This window comes from Mastigoproctus giganteus, chromosome 1 (genome assembly GCF_048544385.1).
Source record: "Mastigoproctus giganteus isolate SK-2022 chromosome 1, ASM4854438v1, whole genome shotgun sequence".
NCBI classification, from domain to species: domain Eukaryota; kingdom Metazoa; phylum Arthropoda; class Arachnida; order Uropygi; family Thelyphonidae; genus Mastigoproctus; species Mastigoproctus giganteus.
Genome location: NC_143575.1, coordinates 49,374,259 through 49,399,862, shown reverse-complemented (window position 1 = coordinate 49,399,862; position 25,604 = coordinate 49,374,259). Strand labels below are relative to the sequence as shown.

Here is a 25,604-nt window from a genome sequence, read left to right as displayed (position 1 = left end):
TTACCAAAACTGTTGTATAAAGGTTGCAAATGCTCATTTTGGAATATTTTGAGAGCACCTGTCAAATATTACTTAACTTTGCCTTAACTACATGTATTAATAAATATATTTTGTTTATATTTCTATTTGTGTTGCTAGTCATTAATGTAACATACCATCGCGGAAAAGGGTTGGAAATGTGAAATTCCTAGGTGATGCACTTTCTTTGAACACCCGTGTATATTACGGAAATAGAACAAACTTCTACTCTCAGTAGAACCAACATTATGCTGGATTTTCTGTCTGCAGTAGAAGTAATATGCTCAAAATAATACATTCTTTTTCGATAAGTATTAAAAATATTTCACCCTACTTGGCTAAACAAAAACATCTTTTTGAACCCCAGCCAACTAACTTTGCTGTTTGACGCAATAAAATTATTCAAATTAATAAAATTTAAAGCACCCGTTTATGGAATGATTTAACTAAATCACAGATTAACTTACTTTTGCCTTTCGTAAGGCTTCAGGCGCTTGTGGCATCATTCCAGCACTGTCTGGCAGTTCAACATCCGGGTCCTGCAGAATATGCGGTGTAAAGACGATCTTTACAACCACCGTACCACACACCATCACGATTCCGACCGTCAGAATGAACTTCAACATCCGTCTACTGTTCCGACGAATCATTTTAGATGTTCGACAGGATGGTGCGACGAAGACAAGTTAAGGAGAAGGAAGCATAAGGGTTGTGGATACGATTTCCAGTCCTTACTGGGAAAAGTTCCTCCCTGAAAAATAAAATTCAGAAACCATTAAATAATATTAACAGGTTAATTACATATTAATATATATCTCTATATAAAATATTTTTGTAAGATATTTTATGGCTAAAACAGATATCTTAATGAAGTTAGCGGCCACAGTAATCCAGTCTAAATATAAAAGACATCGTTCGTTCACTGGCTTGGTGTGCTGTTAACCTAGCAACATGCCACTTACTGCTCGGGATACTGAAAGTTAAGAAAGTTCGGTACCTTGACAGATAAGAGTAAATGAATGCATATGGAGGCTGTTTTATTGAAAACACACCCAGTCAATAAACGACAGATAAACTTTATGCCAAAAGTGACCATAAAAAAAAAGTGGGGCCTCTAATTATATCCTGTTGCCTAAATGTATAGCGAGATACTAAAATTCATTACTTTTCCATTACTACGATAGTTCTCATATTCTCGAACCGATGATATCGATTTCGGAAATGAAAGGATTACCTTTGCTCATCAAAAATCCAAAATTAACAAATAACGAAAGGAAAAAAAAAAAAAAAAAAAAGAAGTCAAGTCTTTGAATTATACTACGAGTATATACTCAACAAAAACATGTGCATGTTACAAGTCAGTGAAAAAATACTATCACAAATATACATTTCCAAACTTCTGGCTGGATCTGATAAGATTCTTAAGGTCTTTAACAGATAAAAAAAGGTCATGCTGGGAAATGAACTGGAAAAGAGGGATACAAGTAAGATGTGAAAGCTAAAAGATAATTACTAAGCGTGCTAACAAGGCAAACTAAGTAATCCTCTTCGGATAATCGACGATTTACTGTTCTTAACAGGTCTAAGAAGAAACTTACGATTGACTTTATCGCAAAGTACTGGTCAATACTAAAAGGAACGCAGTCAGCAAACAACGAACACGGGCCGGGTTTCAAGTGATGCTTCAACTACGAATACCATCAGCTGAACTTAAATGATACTTTTGGCGCAACTGCAAGGAAAGTTTGGTTTTCCATTTGTATTTTTGGCACTGTGTGAAATGCAAGTTATGGAACCAATGATTTACGAGCTTTTTAAATGTAGTACTGAAAATAGAATTCTGTTCAAGTTTCCATCTATATCCATACTGTACAGTCCTGTTTTTTTTTTGGTAGTTGTTGGCGCATCGGCTTCTGTGGCCATAATGCACCTCACAAGGTTTTTTGTAGTACTTTGATCCAAGCCCAAGGCGGGATTCGAACCCGCGACCTTTTGGGTTGCCAGGCAGGCACCTTACCCACCCGTCTAGCCCGGTCGGCGTACAGTTCTGACTTGCATCACAATCTCATATTAATCACCCATTATAGATACGTATGAATAATCAGTCTATTTGGAAATACTAATAACTTTCGTATGAACTTCGATATTTTAAAGATAATTTCATTATTTTTAAAAATGGTATCTTCTTCTGTGACCATAACAGCAGAACAAGGACATTCAGTTATAACAGAAAGAATGAAAAGTTAAAAATGTGTATTATCCCAAAACAATTAGAAAATTTCCAAAATAATGTGATGGCAGATGAACTCGCAAACATCATTAACTTTAGCAGTTGTATTTTTAAAAGGATTGTTATCTCTAACAAATAGAATCTTAATCTTATATAGAATCACACTTGTTTGATTGAACGATCGACTAGATTATCTAAAAATTGTCCTTTGGCCTATGATATAATTTTCTATGGGGTAAGCTGGAGGAGAGGATGCAACACTAAAGAGAGTTTCTTATTGATTCATTTGCCCTTGGAAATAATTCTGACAGCATAATAAAAACTATTAAAGTTAAAAGAAAATGAGACTTACACCAAGTGAGTATTTGTTTTAAGATATCTATTGAAGTGTTACTACATTAATACAGGTTTCCTACTTTTCGAGGTTTTGCTGAAACCCGTTTTCAGACCTACTGAATGGATACGGGCTGTTAGCATTGAACTGACCATAAACGTATGGAAACGTAGACACAAAAAGAACACAAGGTACTTGTTATTTATATTTAGCTAAATAAAATAATTTACAAAATAAACCAATAAAACACAAGCTCCATGTTGGATTATTTTTTGTTTAATTAACAAATAAAAAGGGGGTTTCAAAAGTTCGTGGCCTAAGAATGCAAGGATAGTGGTACAGTGTTAAAAAAGTCTGTACTTAATGAAATAACACTTCAAACGGTAACCCACCAAGTTTCATGCAGTTTTAACAAAGTCTTCTTTTTTAATTACAGGTGATGGCAATTAAAAACCAGTCACCGTGCAGTCATCCAATATTTGGGGAAAAAAGGGACTAAAACATAGGCAATTCATGAGGATATGGTTACAACACTGGGGAAGGACACCCCTTCCCACGGTTAAGAAGTGGGCAGCAGAATTTAAATAAGGGAGACCCTGGAAAGTGATCCATTCTGTGGAAGACCTGCAACGTCCACCACTCTAGAAGTTGCAGACAGTGTGCATGATCTGGTGATGAGTGATTGGCAAGTGACAGTTCGGTACATTGCCAGCGTGTTGGGCATCTCGTTTCAACGTGTGTGCCGCATAACAACAGCGATTCTCGCTATGAAAAAGGTGTCAGCACGATGGATCCTAAAGTTGTTGACGGCAGAACAATAACCCACAAGAGTTGTCAAGTGAACAATGTTGTTTTTTTTTTTTTTTGTTGTTGTTGTCGCATCGACTTCTCTGGCCATAATGCACCTCCCAAAGTTTTTGCATTTTTTATTCTGATCCAAGCCCGAGGCGAGATTCGAACCCGCGACCTTTGGGTTGCCAGACAGGCACTTTACCCACCTGGCTAGCCCTGTCAAGTGAACATGTGCATCGTTTTCAAACAGATCCAGCAAATTTCCTTGCAAGGTGTGTGACCATGGATGAGACGTGGGTCCATCACTTTCAGCCAAAGACAAGGTGGCAGTTCAAACAACTCTTTTTCCCTGTAAAGAAAGCCAAGTAGATTTCTTTTGCTGCCAAGGTGATGGCATCGGTTTTTTGGGATGCTGATGGAGTGTTGCTAGTGGATTACTTTCAGAAAGGTCATGCAGTCACAGGGGCATATTACGCATACTTTGCGAGGCAGTTACGTGAAAACGAAAACAAACTCCTAAGAAAACAAAAGTCTTGCTCCACCAAGACAACGCGCCTGCTAACAAGTCTGTCATTACTATGGCTGCAATGCTAATTTGAAAGCAAAAAAAAAATAAAACCTGGCTGGCATCCATTTTCTCACCGACAGTGGCGTTAATGCATTCCTAGAGGCCCGAGAGAAAAAATTTCTTCGCGGCCGGAATCAACGAATTGCAGCATGGGCGGCGAAAGTGTATTTACTCCAAAGGGAACTAATATTGAAACGTGAAAAGTAAGACAGTTACCAGACTCCTCAAATAAACTCTTCGTACTCAAGCTATGAAATTTTCAAAACGTCTCTCGTAAAGAAATAATAATAATAAATACAATTAAAAGCATAGGCTTTTAATTGTATTTATTAAATGTCCATCTCTTCTAATAACGAAAAATATTAAACACCTCTAATATTATTAAACACTTCGCAGAAAGGAGATTACAAGATATTGCTTGCAATGTCTTGTATATAGTTGTCGACACAAGAAATACTTTTTCTCTTTGAAAAGAAAGCTACAAATAACTAGGGGAAGTCGCATACCGGTCCTAAAATGCATTTACTTTTTATTTTATGTAAATCTAAAAAAACTATGGAAATGATACGCCTCGCGGACATTCACACCACATTAAGTAATGAAAGATAATTAGCTTGTGTGCACATTGTGTAACATTGCTTTATTTCATTAATTTTAAATGAATTGATTAAATCAAAATCAGGTTTAAATGAATTTAAAACGCTTTAAATTTTTAATCAAGCTTTTAAATAAAATAAAAATTCTGTCTATGCTCTGGGATAGCCTGGGTGTAACAGTCAGAGGAGTTCAACTTATTATTTACAGACATTTTGTATTGTTTTGTGATATCATGTCACAGAGCCATGGTAAGGTATTTTGTATCTATCATTAAAGCTAAGTATATCATTAAATTCCTCAACTCTTGTGCCCATTCATGCCTTGCACCCGAGACAGGTGCTTTTAGTCATAACAACCTGGTCCTGGCTGTGTCACATCAATTCGAATAGCAACATATGTTTTGATAATGTATAGAAAACAGGTAATATAATCTGAGATTGTACATTTTCTACATACAGTACTTTTATTTTAAAGTACTCTAGCATCGATATTAATAATGTACAATTTAAATTTACTTCAAAAATTACATACGACCTAACTTGTCAGCCTCCTTTTCTTTTATTCATACTGGCATCACCTATAGTGGTCCATAGCAAGTGTTGATTGTTGCAGCAGAATGTTTTCAAAAATATTCTAGGTCTTATTAAAGTTCCGAAGACTGCGAAATTGTAAATGTTGTTAGAGGAAGAATTATCTTTCAACGGTATTTTCCTGTTTTATTTATTTGTTTGTTTACTATATTTTTTTTTTTTTAACTTGTTGGTCTTAGCCTGAAATAGTGGTACTTTTTTGGATGGATGCACAAACCAATTATTTCTAGAAGGCAGCAATGGCTGATCCTCAGAACTTCCCTGAGAGCTGGCAATTGACAGCCGTCAGACGAACACAAATCTACTGACGAATAGAATTCCTTCTTGTTGGATGAAGACGTCAAACTTTTCGTAGTTGTACTGTCCAATTTAGAGAGGAGGATAACTTACTCGGTTGCAAGGGTCCTGTTTAACAGTTGAGAGAGAGAGAGAGAGAGAGAGAGAGAGAGAGAGGGGGGGGAATTGTAAACTTCCCTGGAAGTCAAATGGCAATCAGAATTGATATCCACTATGCACAGACGTTTCATAGAGGGCAAATGCAATTTGTGAGGGAGCGAGCAGGGACCACTAAAAAAAACAACAAAGGATTCAGTGTTAAACGCAGATATATGCACCATCTCAACCTACTGACGTTACATGCACAGAAAGTACTCTTTTCAAGAGCCTGTTGGAAATGGATAGAAGTGACGTATTTTGTGACCGAATAATGTAAATGACATCTTAAATTACTTTGATTTTTGCTTTGGAAAATGCGAAACTGAACTTGTTTCAAAATGAGATGTACCTTTAATTCAGTGCAAATGAAGTGCAGGTATTCTTTCGAAACAGGATATTCCAAATGTCTGTATTATTTCAAAATATCTGCTTTTGTGAAGCAAATTTGCAATGTGACATGAATAATAACTCTATACAGTACGCATGGCTACATATTGGGAGCAAACTAAATGTGCTAGACATGCTCTCTAAAAAGCATACACTCCGTGGACAATTTATTAGGAACATCCAGCAAAGAAACTGAGCCTGCCACTAGCGAGCAGTCAGCGTGAATTAACAACAAATGGGATTGCATTATATCGTACAACTGTGGTTTTACTGAGATAGTCTGTACAGAGTAGGCTATAGTAGCAAGAATACTCCATCGTCCACTACCCAATAGAAAGAAATGGATACAGTGAAACAAAGACAACCAGAACTGGATACTAGAAAAGAAAATTCTTATTTGATGACTTCCACTTCTTCCTGTAGATGGTAGGTAAAACATACAAAGAAAACAAAATGAAGCCATTGACCCATGATCAGCGAGAAATTATGGAATGTCACGTTTTGTTGAGATGGAGAGGACACCAGGATTCGATGATATTCGGGAGTGAATATCGAGCTCATACACACGAGTGATTTGATGAATAAAACTGCATCCTTTCCCTATTTCCCAGGCTTGGATAGTTATGGATCTCAATTCAACAGAGCATTTGTCTTAAGTATCATTAAGCTACGAGGAGGTTCAAAAATATGATTTGTGGTCAAACGCGAAGGTACAGAATGATCATCACTTAAAGGTCAGTTTACTGTTTTTTTCGCCTTCTACTTTGAAGAAATCTTAAAACATTTCCTTAAACGCAGAGTTATATATGTGTGAATACGATTTTTTCGGAAAGGCAATAATTTTAAAAAAACTGTAATTTTTGTAAAGAGCAGGGGCAGACGCATTACGGGGTTTTTCTGCACAATAAAACAGATCAGAAGATATAGAATACTCAAATTTAATTTTCTCAAATATAAGAACAGCAACATCCTGTACTACATTTCGCAGTAACAGAATTATTAAATAATTCTGTTACTTCGAAATGTATTCTGTTATTGCGAATTCTGTTACTGCGAAATAGATTCGCAGTAACAGAATGCGAAATGTAGTAACAAATTGTTACTAAAAATTATTTTCATTTCGAAAATTAAACAGATATAAGTAATTTTGTTTAGCATCAATGCAGAAACACTATTTCATGCTTCAGCTAGAATACGCAATTTTCTTTTAAATTTTATACAGGATTTGTAAACTGGGTTCTAAGAGTCGGCTTGATCTGTTTTACAGAACTCAGTTTTACCAACTTTTTTACCACCAACGTCAAAAGGATTCAGTTTTCTCTCCTTTTTGTAAACCCTATATTTAATTATGCTATCATCAACTTACAAACAATTTTAAGATGTGAAATTTTAACTTTACTTTAAAACCGTAAGTTGGAACGTAGATAAAAGTACATATAGCACGGTAATTCAGGTCGCTAAAGTATTATATATAGTCTCCGATTTACGTCGTTTATTTTTAATTTAAAATCTGGGGGGAAAAAAAAAAAAAAAAACTTTCACTTCCCTTCTTCGTGAAGATGTCTTGTAAGGAACAAAATCTCAACAACAGGGCCTTCCTTGTTTTTGAAAACGTGATTGGCCATCCAACAGTGAAGACCCCGATTACATAACATTGACAACTTAATATTTATTGTAATGGTAAAGTGGAATAGTTGCAACTAACCTGATGCTCTGAGCCTTTATAATGAATTCATATATAAATATTTACGCTTATGCTATTCTTACGCCATAGACAAAATGCGTCAGCATTTTGGCTATAACATAACAGCTATACAAAATTATAGCTGTTAGCTATAATTCTGTATTTTGCACATACAGAAAAATGAAACTCTATTGCCTGAAAAACGTGGAAATGACGTGGCATCCTGAGAATTTATCTCAGTATTTCAGGGATTACTAAGTTTTGCCTACTAACTCTGCCTTCACAGATGTGCCAAAATTAAATTACCTTTGATGATGATATTTTAATGATGTCAGAATATTTATGCCTTTTGTTTGTTTTACTTACTTTTTTTTTTTTTTTTTACCTCATTTGAGGGCCAAAGGATAAACACATACGCGAGCACTTAAAAATACAAATTACTTATCTTTATTTAGAATTCACTCTTTCATGTGTTTTTCCTTTCACAAAATAATCTGAAATAAAAGTTCGGTAATTGTGTTCTATTTTCTCATAACATGTATAAGCATCTCATCCTAATGCAGTGATAACTTCTCAATACTGGTAAGAAGGGGCTTCTGAAAAATTTATTCGAATTTTTGCATCAATTTAGCTAATGGAAACTTGAAGGGGTTCCATTAGAGCTTTTATACATTAAATTAGATTATAAAGATCAGTGCACTGCGAGTAAGAGAAGTCGACATTGCTTCCGCATAATATCTAAATGTCACACGTAGCTCTTCTATAGTGTGTCAAATCGTTTTATGCAGTTTCGGAGGAGTTCTACTAAATAACCATCTTCTTACGAAACAATGTACCATACTTTTAAACCAGCTCGTGTAACCTAGATATACCAGTCGCCTATTTAGATACGTGTAGCACTGTAAAAAAAGTTCAGGGCAGGCAGGAAGTTGAAGGAACAGCTTCCATGAGGTCAGTCCATCGTAATATACGTACTAAACAAGAATAATAATTTATTCTAGAAAAATTTTGCTTTCGTTGTCACTGAAATGTTGAAATTAAATATGCAGAAGACTCCAACTCATGAATATCAAGTTTATTTCCATCTTACGGTAATTTTACGCTTCGATGGTCAAATGGAACTTTAAGTTTTACTTCTAAAAACCAAAGAAGAAAAGATAGACTGATAAGGCACTTGTTATTTAAGGTAACGTTACACATAGTACTTGAAATTCCATATAAGCGTAAAATGAAACACGTTGTAAGCACAGACTTGTGCGTGTTTAATTTTGCATGAGATTCTTATGGCTGATGCATTTTGAATGAATATAAGATTACTTAATATATACAGGTACTTTTTGTTTATATTCATACTCTGACTAAAAGCAAATGAACTTGCTGTTTTTAGTTACCACAACCTGAGAGAGAGAGAGAGAGAGAGAGAGAGAGAGAGAGATGAACAACGCTTTTCTATTCGTTTAAAGTTTTTTTTTTTTTTTTTTTCAATTATAAACCGATATAATTTAACAATGACGTAAAAATCGCAATTTGGGAAGTTGTTTGAGCGAATGTTAGCCTCCGGAATATGTTAGAAGAAAATCAATTATGCACAATATGGCTTAAAGAAAAGGCGGTCGACTGAAGACGCTATAAATCTTCTGAACAACCATGTCTCCAACTCAGTTGCTAAATACGTACTACTTGTGTTTGTGGACGCCTTTGACACTTTATATGGTGGGAAAACGCCCTCAGGTCCTTGAGATCCGCACACTGCGATACATACATCTATAATGTCTTGCGATCGTACTTTAGTGACAGATATATCAAGGTTATGGCTAAACATTTACGTAGCAGACTCGGGTTTCCAGAGGATTTCCCCAAGAGTCTGTGTTGGGGCCCCTCTTCTGGAACGCTATACTAGATCAAGGGTTAACAATTGTACACGATGGTATCAACAAGATAGCTTATGTCGACGACTTGGTGATCGTTCTTGATGGATGGATGCTCAAGGAGAATAACTGAAGAAAAAAACACAGCCTGTCTTGGATGATTCGATGGCATGGGCTACAGTTAACAAATTGAGAATATCCCCCAGTAAAACCACTTTCATGACTTTCAAGAACCACTTGAACTATAACAGACCTTCCAAAATCCGACTAAATAATGCTCAAATCCCCTATGTATCCCAAATTGAAGACTTAGGTATCACCTTAGATGATAAACTCAGTTTTTTGCCTCGTGTGATAAAACTGAGGGACAAAATCCCTAATTTCACAGCTTCTGTCATTAGTATCTCCAAAAAAAAGACCGAGGATTATCAAAGAAAACATTGTCCCTTTACTACAAAAACATATTCTTACCTATTATATCATATGCAGCAAGCGTTTGGTACCAAAAACTATCAAAGTAAAAGTGAAACAGAAAATTATCTCCACAAAAAAGACCCGTTCTGACAATCAGTAATGTTCCCAGGACAGTTTCAAACAACGCACTCCAAATATTTGGCCTGTAGATTTATACATTGCTTTCCAGGGTTTGACATATTAACTGAAAAAAAGGCAGTCTAAGATATTGCTTGGAATTACAACTGACCCAGCCAATGACTTTAAACGTGAGAAGAAAAGGATTTGGAAGGAACTTACTGGTGTCTGGCAAAAAACAGATGAGACGAGAGTGACTTTAGGCAAGTAACAAGAAAATATCACGCAAGTGGAATTCAACAACCCCTGGAGTTATTTCATGGTTAGGTCTTCTATGACAACTTCTTATCTGCTAACAGGGCATGGGTCCCCCTCCGTGATAAGTTATTTGAGCGTGGTCTGGAGCCCGACCCGTATTATCCACCTCCTTACCTTATCCTTCGCATGGTGGGTGCTACCACCCTAAATACTTTTCGCTGCTCTTAACACTTTCCCATGTGAAGTGTGGATTGCCTCTGCAGGGGTATCCCTCTGTCCCCGACCTTCAAGTTTCCGGTGAAAATGTTTTTCACCTTCTTACTCTTTGCCAATCCTCCAAACGTGAACTACCACCCCCAACGCTCCTTTTCTCATCAATTTTTCCCCATCCCTGGTTAGCTCAGGCGACGCCAGGGTTCGGCTCGCCAGAGCTTGAGTTCCTTCTTCCTGGCCGGGCTCCCCGCGCCCAGGAAGGAAACTACGGGTCGATGGTTTTCCACTGGTATCCTCAGCTAAATGGCCAGATGAACGACAAAATCCGACACTACACCACATAAACCACCTAGACTTTACAGTGTTTGTACAACTTCAAAAAGTGACGAAGCGGAATTGGGGGAAAACACCGATCTTTTAACACTATTTACTATGCCCTCCCAACGAAAGTTAAGGACAACATATATGTGTTTATTCCCTAAGTAATACACTATAGGTTGCTAGCCCGTAGCTACAAGTTTTTCAGACCGTAATGCACCAAGAAAGCATAGTGTATACTATACGCATAGCTCTAAGTCCGGTTCTGAATCTAAAACCAGTTATTTTAGTTTACAATTACTAAATCAGAGAAATAGGTTCTGGTAGAAGTTTTTTGAAATTTAAAATATTTATGGATCTTCTGAAGTAATATTTTAGATATGGGATGGGGAAATTATTATACAAAGCTTGTGATGTTAGTTATACAGATTGAACTTTTAATGTTCAATGTGGAAGCAATCCCGAGGCATTGGGATAGAATGATATTGGCATGTACAGATTTAGAGATATTTTCTGAATTCCCAGTGTGTAAAGGCTGACTACAATGAAATTAAATGCATCTCTTTGGAAAAACTTGTACCCACCGGCTAGCAACTTAGTGTATTTCTCAACCTTTTTTTTATTTTTATTTATTCTTTAGTATTCCACATTGCTCTGCATTCTATCCCACCTTGAGATATATATATATTTTTTTTTATTATTATATGTTCAATTTATTATTATTATTGCTGCATCACCTAGAAATTTCACATTTTTAACGCTTTTTCGTGAAGATATGTTACATTAATGACTAACATCACAAAACAGAAATATAAACAAAATATATTTATCAATAGTTAAGGCAAAGTTAAGTAATATTTGGCAGGTGCTCTCAAAATATTCCAAAATGAGCATTTGCAACCTTTATACAACAGTTTTGGTAAACACGACAATTATGGCTGATATGTTATCAGAAGCCCTCAATTTGCTTCAGTTTATTATTAATGGAAAACAAAATGAAAAGTTCACCAGTTGCAAACTAATATTTAGTTGAACCGCCTCTGGCCCTGATGACAGAGGCACACCATCGAGGCACTGACATGGTCAATTTCTGAAGATAATCAACTGATAGTTCGTGCTTCCAAACACGAATTATGGCTTCCTGAAGTTCACGAAGGGTCTTTGGTTTCTTTCTGGCAGCTGCAGATTCAACACGATGCCAACAGTTTTCTATAAGATTCAGGTCCGGGCCGTTTTCTGGCCAGCTAGGAGCGTTCTTCCAAACATCCATTTTTTCAGCTGTAACAAATGTAAACACATTAATGTCGAACCTCTAATGCAGAAATGAAGCTAAAGTAACTACAGAAGTGCCTACTTACACTTTTTCACCCGATGACAAGGAGCAGAGTCGTCCTGAAAGACGCAGTTACTTGGCAGGTTGAAATGGTCTCTAATGGTTGGCAGCAATTTGCCTTCCAACATAGCTAGGTATCCACTGACATTTACGGAACCTTTTATAAGCTGCAGGTGACCTACTCGGCGATACGAAATGCACCCCCATATCATTTGGCTGGTAGGGAATTTCACTGTAGACAGCATACAGTCCGGATGGTATTCTTCACCACGTCTACGGCGAATCGTTTGTCTCCCATCAGAGCCATGCAGGTTAAATTTCTTCTAATCAGAGAAAATTACTTCCACTGCTCGGGGGTCCATTTGACATGCTCCTTACACCAAATTAATCGGGCGTTTTTCATTTTTTGTGTGAGGAGAGGCTTCTTCTTAGGAAGACGGGCTACAAGGCCATTTTACCACTCCTGGATATTCTTCTCATTCTCTTTTCAGCTCAGACGAAGAAGCTATACGGTTTTTAAGGCATAAGCGCTTCAAAATGCGGTTCTGTTTTGGAGTAGAGACTCGTTTGCGTCCGGTTCCTTTTTTTTCCTATCAGCAGAACCAGTATTCTTGAGTTTGGAAAGAAATCTACTCACTGTCGACTGATTACAAGACACTCTATAAGCAATATGATGGAAAGAACATCCTTTCTCACGTAAAGCAACAATAGCACTCTTTCTTTGTGGCGTCAACTGCACGTAACTCGCCATCCTGACACAAGCAAGGAATGACCGCAACTCTTGCAGAGCGTGGTTATAAAGCAGAAAGTAACAGCTGATGCAATATTACGTCATCACCTACGCGTGTCAATCTTATCTGATGCAACCTGTAAGATATATTGCCAGATACTTACGTTATTCGGACGACAATTACAATTTTAAGCGGTGATGCACTTTCTTTGAACATCAGTGTACATATACCGGTATATCACCCCACTTCACGCATAATTACTTGCAAATTCAGCTCAGGGTTCTACTATAGGAACGGGCTTCCGATCCTTATCCGAGCATTAACTTATTATATCTTGCATCAGACTTTCAGTTATCCTATACTCTTCACTCTTATTTCTCCGAAATTGTTAGGGCAATTTCGGAGAAATAACTAGCCCATAATGTAGGGAGGAAAAAAAAAAAAAAAAAAATTCTAAACATACCACTATATCTTCGCCTTAGTGGAGTTCAAGTACTGTCATTCCTACTTCATTAGCCATTTATACTATGGGCCACACATTATACATAATTCCATTACTTTTTTGGGAGCCTCCGTAGCCAGGAGCAGCAGTGCGTAACACACGCTTCTTGATTAGACCGGGGTTCGAGCCCGTGACCACAAAATACGGAGGATGCAGAAAGGTCAGGGACTGACCACCGAATATCCCCGGAGTAATATGGCCTTAGTTGCTAATGCTCCTAAAAACCAAACAACAATAAACAATTACTTTTATGGCTACAGTAAGGTCCACACGTGGTTCTTTTGCTTGGACATGGTAAGTCTGCTTTTACCATATACTTTATTCGTGCTTTAGTTTTTAACTTTATATCCTTCGTTCTCTGTCGGATCAACGATGATCAATGTGTACTATGCATTACATAAATCTGAAATTTCTATAATATTTTATATAATCCCAAATATTATTATTTGTTATATAACCTCAAAATTGATTTTGCTATAGTGCATATTGATCATTACAGAAACAGACCCCTTCCTTTCCGTTGTTTTTTCTTTCAATTTGGGTAGTTGACCCCGGAGGAAATCACCCAAATTGTGGGTATACAGCGATAAGATTTTGTATATTATCCTTTGTGTATATGTAACATACTTCATCTATGCGTTCTCCATAGATTTATCTAGGTATGTCTTTTACGATAATCTTCCCCATTAACTAATATATATATATATATATATATATATATATATATACACACACACACTACATCCGCAATGTAATATATCTAGTGCCACCGCAATGGCACTAGCCCATAAATTCCGTATATTAACGATTATCAACATACTAGATAACGTTTCAGGATTCTTGCCGAACCCCATCTTCAGACCATAAATGCTCTGAAACAACACCTACTAACAAATTGGCGTAGTATTGAGCTTGTATTATATGAGTTTCATATAATCTATTTAAGAATTTTAACGTGGTATAATTTTTTATATTTCTATTAGTAAATATAATAGAAATTTTACCTTATGGATAGAAACCAAGTGACGTCCTTTCCCAATTATATAATAATAAATAATATCCTTTTATAGATTGGAAAATTATCAAAATTTCCTTATAAAGAATACAAAGACACAGCACACTTTACCTGTCAACTTGAAAACCTACAGTTAGTCATAAAATGTTAGCTTTATTAATCGTTTTCATGTAAATCCAACCGTGGAGTAATCGATAATATAATCAGTATTAAATCAATGTAACTTATAACTGTGCTCGTCATCTACGTATGTGAAACTAATACTGTCATAATGGTCACTTGCAAAAATTAGATCAAGAATTTGAACTTCTTAAATATATATAATTTAAGGTGTTGGTGTTGGGGGGGGGGAATATTAATGGTTCCAAAAGCGCAGCAACCAGAGGTTCAGAAACAGTACTTAATGATAAGTGCAACTTTACCACACTTGATATATTAATAGGTAGCCCAACATTCATCCTTCGTGACAGGTACTGGATGGTAGTTTCGGGAATCCACAGAAAAAGAAAACTCCAACAAGGGTGTAGTTCCATTACTGATAATAGCAAGCAGTTTATTATACAGCTAGCATCAATTATGGAACCCGAGGAGAACATCTTCCCAACTACTGTGAAGATATATTGCTTAATATTTCTTGGATGTGATAATGCCTTGCGGAGTTCAGAATGAACGCGATGTGCCCTCTGTTATTCACTAACGTAATCGGCCAAACTGATAATTCAACTTTTGTTTGTGCTTCTATTACAGTAATGAAAGATGATGGAATATTTTAAGTGGCTGGAGTCTGCCTATACTATTCCAAGTAAAGTTCGAAAATATTCTGTAAAGGGTTAATACTAGAACATAACCGGTATTTGCTAGCATTGAAAATAAGATATTTTCCACGTCATCAGAAAGGGTTAAACTTTAATAACCAGACTGCCACACCACGTAAATGTGATGGAGTTACTACTAATGTACTCCATGTTTAAAGCAAACAATTTATCCAGTGCTACAAAACCAAAAACAAAGTGATAATAAACTTCCATTTTGATTTTATATTTTTATCGTCTGCAAATAGCTTAAACATATTTTCAGATGCATATTTCAAAACGCAGCAGTGATAACTGTCAGTTTCACTCACACCAACCGAAGATGTGCACGTGGAATACTTGAATATATATTAAAAACAAGTCTGCTGCTTGAAGAGTGCAGACGAACAGCCACTGCATTCACGTGACAACAAGATATTCTAGTAGTAAATGTTTAATAAAAGCAGAAGCAGCAGCAGAAAGTGCATTTTACCAAGATCGAGGAGTATTTCAACTTTTCATGTCACTACTTAAGTTTGCCCACGGATACGTCTAGACGCCATACAGATAATGGTTTAAAAGAAACTCACTCAATTATTTACAAGTCAGGTATTTGTCCATTACCAAAAGGCAGATAGCCTGATCTATAAAGTAGAAACGTGATCTCTGAGAAGACAGCCACACTTGTGGGATAGAAGCCATTAATTCTGTGTTACTATTGCTGAATGGAAGTAACATGGCTGTAAAATTAGACATCGCTTTTATCAGTGCTTTTATTTGGAAAAGTGACAAACGGTTATCCAGACCTACAAACAATTTAGGAAGAATGAAAGTGCCAGTTCTCCATCTGCAAGAGGACTACAAACCAGCAGCAATAAAGCAAGCTTCTGTTTAATAGTATTAATGGTCAGCACCATTTCCTACTACTTGGATGGGAAGATATACAGTTCACTGACCTCTTCAAAATAATAGTAATACAAAGAACTATACTGAAAAGGTTTGTTTGTTCTTCTGTTTTTTTTTTTTTTTTTTGCGATTTCTAAGCCCTTGTTTTCATGCAATCAATACAATTTCCGGCAGTCCTATGATCATCTTTAGCTATTCCACATGGAAAGCATGTGTTTCGGAGTAAGGTAAGTATCTGGGTAATTATTATACCGAAAAATTAGTCCCCCCGTTGTGTGTTCCCCCCAAGAGAATGATAGCATTTTCTAGATCCTGCTGCTTGAAAATTATACAAACTGTTTTTAAAGTTGTGCGAACCATACAGTTGCATTAGCTCGAGTTATACTTGAGGATGAAACTAATACGTTATTCTAACAATGCTAAACACCTTTAGCATACAGTTATGACCTCTAGTACTTAGAGGTCAGAATTTTAAATTATTTTGTAGTCAGTTTACAGCAGGGATTTACAAAGTGCGGCCCGCGGCCATTTTTATGATATGTAGAAATGTGAAGGAAATCTTTGTTCAAATTTTATAGTCATAAGACTTGTGTACTTCAGTGGAAACCGTTTAATACAAATGCGCAGGACTTCCACAAATACTTCCTGTTAACCGAATTTGGTGGTAAAATTTTTGCTTACCGATTCCAAATATGGAGAAAAACGGAGGAAACTGGGCATATAGGTGGGGATTGGTTCGCAGAAAGTAATTAGTTGACCTGTAGATACTGCGAAAATCCCAACTTGATAGTTGGGATTTTCGCAGTATCAGAGTCGCCAAAACAAGTGACTAGGGTTCAAGCCCGTGATTGCTAAATACGGTACCGTTTATTGTATTCTCTATATCTTGTAAACTCCTCTGACCGTGCAGTCGTCGCGGAGTATAAACAGAAATTTTATTTATTTAAATTTAAGATGTACCTGCAAGCCCTACTCTTTCCAACTATTCTTTCACGCGAGGATGGTAGTGATATCACAGCATTAACTCGATATACGGCCTAATTACAATATCTATCATTGTTTTTTTTTTTTTTGTTTTTTTTCATCGATATTGGCCCACAGATGAAAGTTTGAGAACCGCTGGTTTACAGCATCAAAATCGGCTATAGAGGTTATGATGTTTCAACTTTAGTAATTATGGTGGTTGGGAATTACCAAGCTGTTTGATACTCCTGAGGATCAAAATACCCAACTCGCGTTCATCATTCAGATCACGTAAAACCGATACACATTTCCGATTCGAGGTTGTGCTAGGTTCCTTCGTAAGACTCGTGCAAATGTATAGCGAGTTTTTGCAGCGATGCCTGCCATCCATTAACACATGAAATTTTCTGCTCGATCATCGAGTTGCAAGCTGACCACTAAGAGTATCTATTGTCTGTGACATGATGATCGATTTTCGCAAAAAACACTTAAGAATTGTCTTAAATTTTTGTATTCATAACATCGGCATTATAGCTTCTGTATCGATCTTCCAAAACTAAAAATGTTGAAAACTGTTTACCATTTCACGGGATATTTTAAATGCCATGGCAAACGAATCGTCACTGAGGAACTATCAATGCATTTAAGTAACATCACCTCACCCCATCACACAATTTCTGCTCCCCATTAAACTATGTCGAAAATTAAAGAGTCGCACCCTTTCACTCATAATAACAAAAGCATTGCTGTACTGTATTTCTAAAAGGGTGTTGCTCGGTTTGCAACAGGTATGAGCCTTTTTTACACACTGCAGCACATGTCAGAAATTGTTAATTAGTGTTAAACTACAAGGTCGTCAAAAAAATTAAGAGTTAATTGAAAGTATATTAAGTACATTTATTATGAGCGTTTTTTTTTTTTTTTTTTTTTTTTGTTTTAAACCATCCTGTATATACTTCAATATTTTGTGGAAAACGCAATAAGTGCAAAATTAGTGAAGTCCAAAAAAGCTGCCTACCAGACTAAATCTTGTAACAAGTATTTCTTGAAAACCCATAATACTTCCCGGGCATCTCACATTCACCTGATCTTCCAAACTTTCAGAAGTTACTACCAACCCATTTGCTTTATTAATATACAGGGTGAATTTGAATTCATACTATTTCTTTTCTGCTGCAGTATCGCAAGCTTCAAAATTTTTGTACTATCATTACTCTGTAGAGAAAGGTTTAGAATTTGGTTGGTAACACTGAATACTCTCCAGCCGACGTGAAGAGTTTGTAAATGAAATTCCTGACAACACAGTGGTTTCTAACCGCTAACCTGAGGTGTATGGCAAAGGGCAAAGTTTAAATCAATATCACCTGATTTAAACCCATGTGATTTTTTTTTTTTTTATCTCTGGAGTTCTCAAAGACCAATCTATTAACCATTCTTGTGCTGAAGAAAGCGATTAAAAAACGAATTTTTTCTGTGTCGGAGGAAAAGTTGGAGCATGTTCTTCTTGTGCCAGGTTCGAAACATCACCGATAATTACGATTTACCCTGTAAAATAACATAAATAAAACTCTTCATTTCCATTGCGTCTACAACTGATGAGAAACGAAACATTTGGAAAAACAGAATCGATGTTATCAAAGTGGGATCTTAATTCCAAATCAGCCTCACAGATCCGCTCAACATCCTCAAAATGTTTCATCGACTCTGCCGTAGCTGACGAATAATGACGCTACAAAAACGATAAGCAATTAAAACTCGTATGAACTTTGAAGATTCTTAAACAGAATTTAATTTTATCTGTGGCTTCCGAATTTTAAGCACTACTTCTCTACCACAAAATTATAAAAACTGTCCTTTCCATAAGAATGCCATTATGCATGGCAGGCCCTTATGTTAAACGATGGATATAAAACAGTTAAATGACTGCAATTCACTACTAGAAGAAGTGAAGAAAAATTAGATTACACCAGGCTGACCAAAAGCCACGTTGCTCCCTATATATTGTCTGTATTCTGTGGTCGATTTTCTGTTTGCTGGAGGAAAAGCCACGCTACCTCGCCCGAAACCGACTAACTCAGCCACATTGCGAAAAAGGCCCATAAAAATTCCTCACGTCATCGACAGGACTCGGGCTTTTCCACCCGGTGTGCGGGAGGACGGCGATTCTACCAAATGTACTACCCACGAGGTCCAAGGGAAGATGCATAAATTTACCGGTTTTCCAAAATTTTCAAACTGATCCTACCAAATACTGTATTTAAAGACGAAATGCACAAGGCATAATTCCATATGGTTTTAAATTAACTACATAATATCGGTGTAAATACACCCATACAATTACATTACGTATTAAGTATAAAGGCATAGTTTTAATTATATCTCATATTGTGACTACCCTCACAACGAGATACCAGGCATTGCACTAATTCCAATAAATAACGCTTCTCTAGTACAAAAGACTACTGTTACTTATTCTCAGTGGGCACCACCATCCACACAGTATCATTCTGTTCACCATTTAGCATCTCTCATATTGTGGAATTAACTTTGCAACTGTGATGGCATGTTTGCATTACCTGGGGTACCTGCCCACCCAACGATGAAAGACCAAGCTTTGAATCGGTGCCGTCCGGGTGTTGCCCACTAAGAATAAGAAACAGTAGTCTTCTCTACTAGAGAAGCGTTACTTATTCGAAGTAATGCAATGCCTGGTATCTCGTTGTGAAGGTAGCCACAATATGAGATATAATTAAAACGATGCGTTTACACTACATACGTAGTTTCATTTTATGATTTAACTATGGTGTATCTACACCGATATTATATCTTACCAAATACGATTTAATGAAAGGCATTCGCGTGCTTCCAAACACAGCGTGCCTGGCATATTCTAAATGGAATTACTAAAAATTGAATGTTTTGAAAATTTAATCATACGTCATGAGCTACCTTCAGACGATCGAAATGCTGAAATTACTGCAATGAAGAAAAATTTATCTAAAACGATTGCAACTTTTTAACTGAATCAGGACTAAGAAACTGATATGATTTAAATAGGATATATTTCATATGTATAAAACGATGTGTGGATGTTTAGAAAAATGAGCTCAGCCTTCTCAATAAATTCAAATTTATTGGAATGGATGCTTCTAAAAAATACACCAGTTTGGGAGGAAGTACCAAACGTGTAAAAATATTGATATAGAGTTTCAAATTGATTAAGATTTGAAAGAAAGAACTAATGACTAGCTTATGAGATCTTATTACGGTCAATGTTTTCATCGAAATCTATACTTGAAGAGCAGACCTCGGAAACTGAAAAATTATCTGGCTTTTTGTTTGCTATCCTAGCACAAAACGGAAATGTTGAAAAAAATATTTTTTCAGAAATAAATGTTCAGTGACCAAAAGAACGAAACTGTACGTAAACACCATCAATTTCATTATATCATATATATTTAGCATAAATTTAACGTGAAAATATTTTTTGAAGATAATTTGATTGATTACAGCAGAAAGAAAAAAAATTTAAATGCAAATTTACAAAACAAAAAACTTATTCAATACAATATTCAAAGAGGAGAGGGCCAGATGTTTATCAAACTCTAACAGGGAGTTAAATGATTTTGTAATAACCGAGAGCAAAGTGGAGGAGAAATTGTTGAAGTTAAACATAAGAAAGGCACCTGGGATCTATCCAGTTATATTAAAGGAGGTGGCAAAGGAAGTAAGCAAACACTTAGCCATAACTATGAGGGCATCCTTGGACTCAGGGGAAATCCCCACGGACTAGATATGCAAATGTATCTCCAATTGACAAAGGGGGATCAAAGGGTGACACGAGTAATTACAGACCTGTCAGTTTGACTTCTGTTTCAGGGAAAACAATAGAGTCACTGGTTAAAGAAGCATTGTAGGATCATCTAGACAAAACAGCAGTAATAATTTAGACACAGCATGGGTTTCTCAAGGGGAAGTCTTGTCTGACCAATTTGATTGGATACTATGATGTGGTCACAAAGGAACAGGGGGCAAAAAATAATTTTGATATCATATACTTGGATTTCAGGAAAGCTTTTGATACTGTTGCACTTGGAAGACTACTGTACAAACTGGAGCAGTATGGCATTAAGGGAAGTTGCTACAATGGATAAAAGGATGGTTGAGTGGGAGAAGACAGAGTAGTAATCAACTGGTACTGCTCTACGTGGACTAATGTTATTAGTGGTGTCCCTCGGGGTTCGGTGTTGTGCCCATTGTTGTTTTGTAGCTTTATCAATGATATTGATGAAGGTATATCAAGCTTAATGTCAAAATTTGCAAATGAAACAAACACTGGCAGGGTTGTTAATAACAGTAATGACAGTATGCTGTTGCAACAGGATCTAGAAAAGTTGGGTCGATGAGCTGAGAGGTGGCAACTGAAGTTTAACATTGACAAATGCAAAGTACTGCATATTAGTAGCAGTAACCGTAGAGAAATGTATCAACTATGTGGTGTTACACTCAGGGTAGTGGAGAATGAAAGAGACCTGCGGTAATTGTGCAGTCAGATATGAAGTTTTCTGATCAGTGTAGACAGGCTGCCAGAGTCATGGGGGTCTTGTCAATAATTTTGCGAGCAGGGATAAGGAGATGATTATCCCCTTGTATAAGGCAATGGTCAGGCCACACCTTGAGTACTGCATCCAGGTCTGGAAGCCTCATTTTAGGATGAGGAATTGCTAGAATGAGTACAGAGAAGGGCAACAAGACTGGTGAAGTCTTGTCCTTCTCTGTACTCATTACTGATGAATAAAGGGGTGCTCTTATGAAGAAAGGCTCTGCAAATTGCAGCTTCTGGAGATTAAGCATCTGCGAGGCGAGCTGACCGAGGTATATAAGGCCTTGAATGGACTGAGCAGGCTCAATGCTGATGGGATTCTTCCTTTTGTTCAGATTACAAACCTGAGGGGGCATAGATTCAAACTGAGGAAAGACAGTTGTAGAATAGATGTGCGGAAGTTTGCCTTTAGCCAGCGGGTAGTTGATTGCTGGAACAAACTTCCATCTTTTGTTGTTGAAGTTGATAGCTTAAATAAATTCAAGGCAGAACTAGACAAACATTCGGAATGAATGGATTAGTGAAATGGGAAGGTTTTTTCTTCTTTTTTTTTTTTTTGACTGATGCTTATAAGCTTGCTCTCTTGCAACATGCGCCTCTACTAATGCTAATATAATTTGAGTAAAACCTTTAGTATTTCATTGCAATTCGATTATTCTTTAAACATCTTAATGTTATTAATTTTATGATATAATAAACCATACTTTTTCTTTTATAAATATTTCTTTTTCATTTTTCTAGGAATAATTATCTAAACATTTAAACGGAAAATAGCGTCCCTTTCTGTTTGCAGCTTCTCTCTCTCTCTCTCTCTCTCTCTCTCTCTCTCTCTCAAGGTAACATGGAATTTTTTTTTTTTTTTTTTTTTTGGCTGCTGCAGCATAAGCCTCAGGCTTCCTTGAACAATATAGCTAATAATAATAATATTTGAAAATAATATGTTCACCGCAGGTTTATAAGTTTTAAGAATGAAAAAACTGAAATAAATCCCGTAGATCACCTAAACTTCTGCCAAAGACCGACTTACTATAGCTCAGAATTAAGCTAGTCAGCTACTTGGTTTGCTGGATAAAAAATAAGTTTCCGGAAGAGAACCAAAAAAAAAAAAAAAAAAAAAAAAAAAAAATTATGCAACCATCTTCTGAGAACGACTAACTCAATCACGAAAGCTTCACTGTAACTCCTTTGCTGTAGCCAATAATATACCAGCGCAGCAATTAATGATGAGCCGTGCATTTTTTTGTGACAGCATACAAAATTGATATCGCAACGTGCCAGCCCCGCGTACATCACCCCTCGACCACAGTCAATCTAGCTGCAATTTTGGAAAATTTTGAATTTCCAAAATTTTTGGAAATGCAAAATAATTCGTATTTTCACTTATTTTTCTGTTCTTTTGCAAAGCTCGTGTATCTCATTTTCTTAAATGGCAATCTGTCATTCGATGCAGTACATTATCCTTCATAAAACAAGTTTCGCCATATAGCAAGGTACCCCCATATTAGCAATGATATCTTATCCCCAACATACAGCTTTCAGGATTTAAAGAGCATACAGACGGACAACTTTATGTACTCACATGCACCTGAATGATTTGATAACCGCTACCTGCTATCCTTGACAAGAACAAAGGTGTTGCCCTTGGATGGAAATGACTTGAAAACTTGCCAAACTCATTTTATTAAAAGGTAATCGAAATTTAAGGGTACAGTATTGAGAAACAATGGGCGGAATTAAGGTGATACCTTCAGCAGTTTTCAACATGTACTCTAGAATAACAATGGGCGGAATTAAGGTGATACCTTCAGCAGTTTTCAACATGTACTCTAGAATTTACTATTATTATTATCTCAATATAATCTTTATTTTTGCCGTCTCGTAGCTAAAACTAATAACCAAACAAAATTGACTAACATATAGGTTAGTGCAAAAGCATCATTTTATCATAGCCATCTACCAAAGTAGTTAAATTAATTAGTTAAATTGGCATCGTTGTTATTATATCTCATATTGTGAATACCTTCACAACGAGTTGCCATGGTATTGTACTACCTCGAATAAGTAACAGTTCACCAGTGGAGAAGACTACTGTTACTTTTTCTCAGCGGATACCACCACCCAGACGGCGCCGTTTCAAAGCTTGTTGGCTTCTCCTCGGTGGGTGGGCAGGTGCCCTGGTGTTGCAATAGTGACAACCCAGTTATGAAGTATAACTTCACAATATGAGAGATGCCTGATGGTGTGCATGTTAAAATGATGCTTTTGTACTAACTTATTTAAATGTTAGTCATTCTACCTCGAAGCATGAGGCCTTTGGCCTTAAATATTTTATAGTCTAAACAAAATTGCCAATTTAGTGGTTGCAAATATACATTAAATGGTACAAATTATTTACAAACGTATCCTATAATAATTTAATTATCTAGTACGTTTCAAATCCACTTTGGGGTAAGCTTTCAATGAAGATCGAATTTTCTAGCTGATTCCAATCCCTATTTTTTGGAGAATATTTGATTATCGACTACCAAAGCCAAAGTACACCAATTCATATGTCATTCCAATTCACACGGGTTGAAGTGCATTATGATTTTACAAGTCGTTCACGGTTTTAACTGCGCAGGCCAAAATACTCTACTCCCTCCACCAGAGACTACTTAACTCAACTACACAGGCCTTTAAGGAATCTAAACCTGACAAGGTTCGGAGTCATGAATTTTCCAAACAAGTCAGGAAACTACATGGAGGAATTGATTTCCTCCACCCACTGGTCATGCCTTTGCATTACACAGACAATTTCAAAAAGAAATTTATGAGCTCGTGAAATATATTTCTTTCTACCAGCAGCGTTTGCATCGTACAGATTTCACAATATCACGAACACACACACACACAATAAAAATAAATCCTGTTTATACTCCGGCACGACAACCAAGTCAGTAGAGTTTACAATAAATCGTCAATACAAATATTTATCGTATTTAGTAGTCACGGGCTTGAACCCCGGTCCACTCAAGGAACGCGTGCTATGCACTCTCGCTCCTGACCACTGGGCTACGTCAGGCCTACGCACACACACGCACAATATTAGAAAAACAGACTAGGATAACTGGAACAATAAAATATATTAGGCAACGTACGCAAGTACATTACTTTACACCTTTTCCCTGAAACAAAAGCTCTCCAGGAACCCACGTCAGAAGCCCATCTCGTTTCCTTCTACCCCCATTCAAACCTCAAGAAATCACAAGTTTATTCCTTTTCTTTGCCTAAAGGCTTTCGTAATACTTCATCCTCAAACAAACTAGTTCCCAATTTCAATTTTCACCAACCGCTTGAGACAATTCGTAATAAATTTCAAATATCTCTATTTTCGAAGCTTATGGTTGATCATCCTTCCCACAGATGTTATTGGGTTTTAAATGCGCATCAGCAACTAAGAAACCAGTGATTTTCATACAGTAAACCGACCACAGAAAACATGCAATTTACATACATATTATATACGACGCATATGACCTACGTTGTTGATGCGCCTAAAACGAGAGTAAAAGGTAGAGTAAATCTACCTTTTACTCTCGTCTATATCATTCAACATCAGACACAAGAGTAGCCCTAGCACCGAACATTGAGATAACCTGGTTGTAACAACCCTCTGCCTCGTATACTTCAGCCATCCCTCAATCCACCTCTGAATCTTCTCCGCGACCCCATCTTGTATTGCAAGCTCCCATTTAAAGCGAGCACTATAAAATGCTTTGCTAAAATCGAAGTACAGTACATAATATCAACGTTTCTTACATTTTCAGTCTGGTCAAACAAGATTTTCCCTTTGAAAATCCGTATTGTGATCTAATTAGAAAATTATGCTTCTCGGGATGATCTTGCAAATGCATCACAGACTCTGTGACCTTTCGTGCCATTGGAGTTAAAATAATCA

At 36.6% G+C, this 25,604-nt stretch overlaps 1 protein-coding gene across 2 annotated transcripts in view; it reads right to left on the bottom strand.

Moving 5' to 3' along the window:
• Nucleotides 1-25,604, bottom strand: part of LOC150090780 (putative polypeptide N-acetylgalactosaminyltransferase 10) — a 238,742-nt gene that overhangs the window by 169,904 nt on the left and 43,234 nt on the right. For both annotated transcript variants that reach the window (XM_090372664.1, XM_090372653.1), the window contains exon 2: nucleotides 486-769. In XM_090372664.1, coding sequence (XP_090228790.1) covers nucleotides 486-668 — 183 coding nt within the window. In that variant the 5' untranslated portion in view covers nucleotides 669-769. The remainder of the gene's footprint in view (nucleotides 1-485; nucleotides 770-25,604) is intronic.